This window comes from Scardinius erythrophthalmus, assembly GCF_964197995.2.
Source record: "Scardinius erythrophthalmus genome assembly, chromosome: 22".
Lineage (NCBI taxonomy): Eukaryota > Metazoa > Chordata > Actinopteri > Cypriniformes > Leuciscidae > Scardinius > Scardinius erythrophthalmus.
This window is the reverse complement of record NC_138242.1, coordinates 33737944-33739813: the sequence shown is the minus strand read 5'-3', so window position 1 is coordinate 33739813 and position 1870 is coordinate 33737944. Positions and strand designations below refer to the sequence as shown.

General features: G+C 52.2%; 1 protein-coding gene across 1 annotated transcript in view; it reads left to right on the top strand.

The window, feature by feature from the left end:
• l3mbtl4 (L3MBTL histone methyl-lysine binding protein 4) overlaps positions 1-1870 on the top strand; it is a 67527-nt gene that overhangs the window by 49452 nt on the left and 16205 nt on the right. Inside the window, exons 12-16 of the mRNA XM_081352809.1 lie at positions 640-691; positions 879-1058; positions 1244-1423; positions 1505-1579; positions 1661-1735. Coding sequence (XP_081208935.1) covers positions 640-691; positions 879-1058; positions 1244-1423; positions 1505-1579; positions 1661-1735 — 562 coding nt within the window. The remainder of the gene's footprint in view (positions 1-639; positions 692-878; positions 1059-1243; positions 1424-1504; positions 1580-1660; positions 1736-1870) is intronic.

The window sequence follows — 1870 nt, the reverse complement described above, 5'->3', positions numbered from 1 at the left end:
TATTTTTAGAACACTGCAATATTATGCTGCAATTTCCATGGAAAAATCCTGCGGTGTGTGTGTGTGTGTGTGTGTGTGAGGAGGCGTTTGGTGAATCAGCTCTTTCTCTAGACGAGCAGGTTGAGCTTCTTCAGGTTTATTCTCACTGAAACCTCAGTAAATCTCCAGTAAATCTCACATTAAGGGCATGAAAAGCAAGTGCAAATAATTTGGAAGTGCTGAAAATATAATTTTCTTGTAAAACATACGATAAGAGTCTTTATGTACGAGTTTGAATGATCATGTTTACAGTGAAGAACAGCTCTAATATCCAGCATCCGTCTGTCTGGAACATCCGACGGGGAGAGTGAGGAAGTGAGAGTGTTTTCCTGCAGGATGACGTCTGTGGTTAGAGCAGTAATCTGGTCTCCTGATCTCAAGTCCTCGCTTGTCTCCTGAGATCCTGAGATTAGACGGTTAAGTTGTCAAGTCGAGCGGATTTCCTGGGATAGATTGTCATCGGATGAGCTCGGCTCTTCTGCTCGGATTTCATTAGCAGAGACGATTGATGAAGAGTCTTTATCATCTTCACATCATCAGCTGGTCACGTGATCAACCCCGCGTATGACATCATCAGCGCTCTCAGATCCGTCGGGTCAGGTGATCAACCCCGCGTATGACATCATCAGCGCTCTCAGATCCGTCGGGTCAGGTGATCAACCCCGCGTATGAACATCATCAGCGCTCTCAGATCCGTCGGGTCAGGTGATCAACCCCCGCGTATGACATCATCAGCGCTCTCAGATCCGTCGGGTCAGGTGATCAACCCCGCGTATGACATCATCAGCGCTCTCAGATCCGTCGGGTCAGGTGATCAACCCCGCGTATGACATCATCAGCGCTCTCAGATCCGTCGGGTCAGGTGATCAACCCCGCGTATGACATCATCAGCGCTCTCAGATCCGTCGGGTCAGGTGATCAACCCCCGCGTATGACATCATCAGCGCTCTCAGATCCGTCGGGTCAGGTGATCAACCCCGCGTATGACATCATCAGCGCTCTCAGAACCGTCGGGTCAGGTGATCAACCCCGCGTATGACATCATCAGCGCTCTCAGATCCGTCGGGTCAGGTGATCAACCCCGCGTATGACATCATCAGCGCTCTCAGAACCGTCGGGTCAGGTGATCAACCCCGCGTATGACATCATCAGCGCTCTCAGAACCGTCGGGTCAGGTGATCAACCCCGCGTATGACATCATCAGCGCTCTCAGATCCGTCGGGTCAGGTGATCAACCCCGCGTATGACATCATCAGCGCTCTCAGATCCGTCGGGTCAGGTGATCAACCCCCGCGTATGACATCATCAGCGCTCTCAGATCCGTCGGGTCAGGTGATCAGCCCCGCGTATGACATCATCAGCGCTCTCAGAACCGTCGGGTCAGGTGATCAACCCCGCGTATGACATCATCAGCGCTCTCAGATCCGTCGGGTCAGGTGATCAACCCCGCGTCTGACATCATCAGCGCTCTCAGAACCGTCGGGTCAGGTGATCAACCCCGCGTATGACATCATCAGCGCTCTCAGAACCGTCGGGTCAGGTGATCAACCCCGCGTATGACATCATCAGCGCTCTCAGATCCGTCGGGTCAGGTGATCAACCCCGCGTATGACATCATCAGCGCTCTCAGATCCGTCGGGTCAGGTGATCAACCCCGCGTATGACATCATCAGCGCTCTTAGATCCGTCGGGTCAGGTGATCAACCCCGCGTCTGACATCATCAGCGCTCTCAGAACCGTCGGGTCAGGTGATCAACCTTTATTTAGCAAGCGTGTGGCTTCACGCTTGCTAAATAAAACGTAACATGTTTTTATGTGTGTGTGCTTAAAG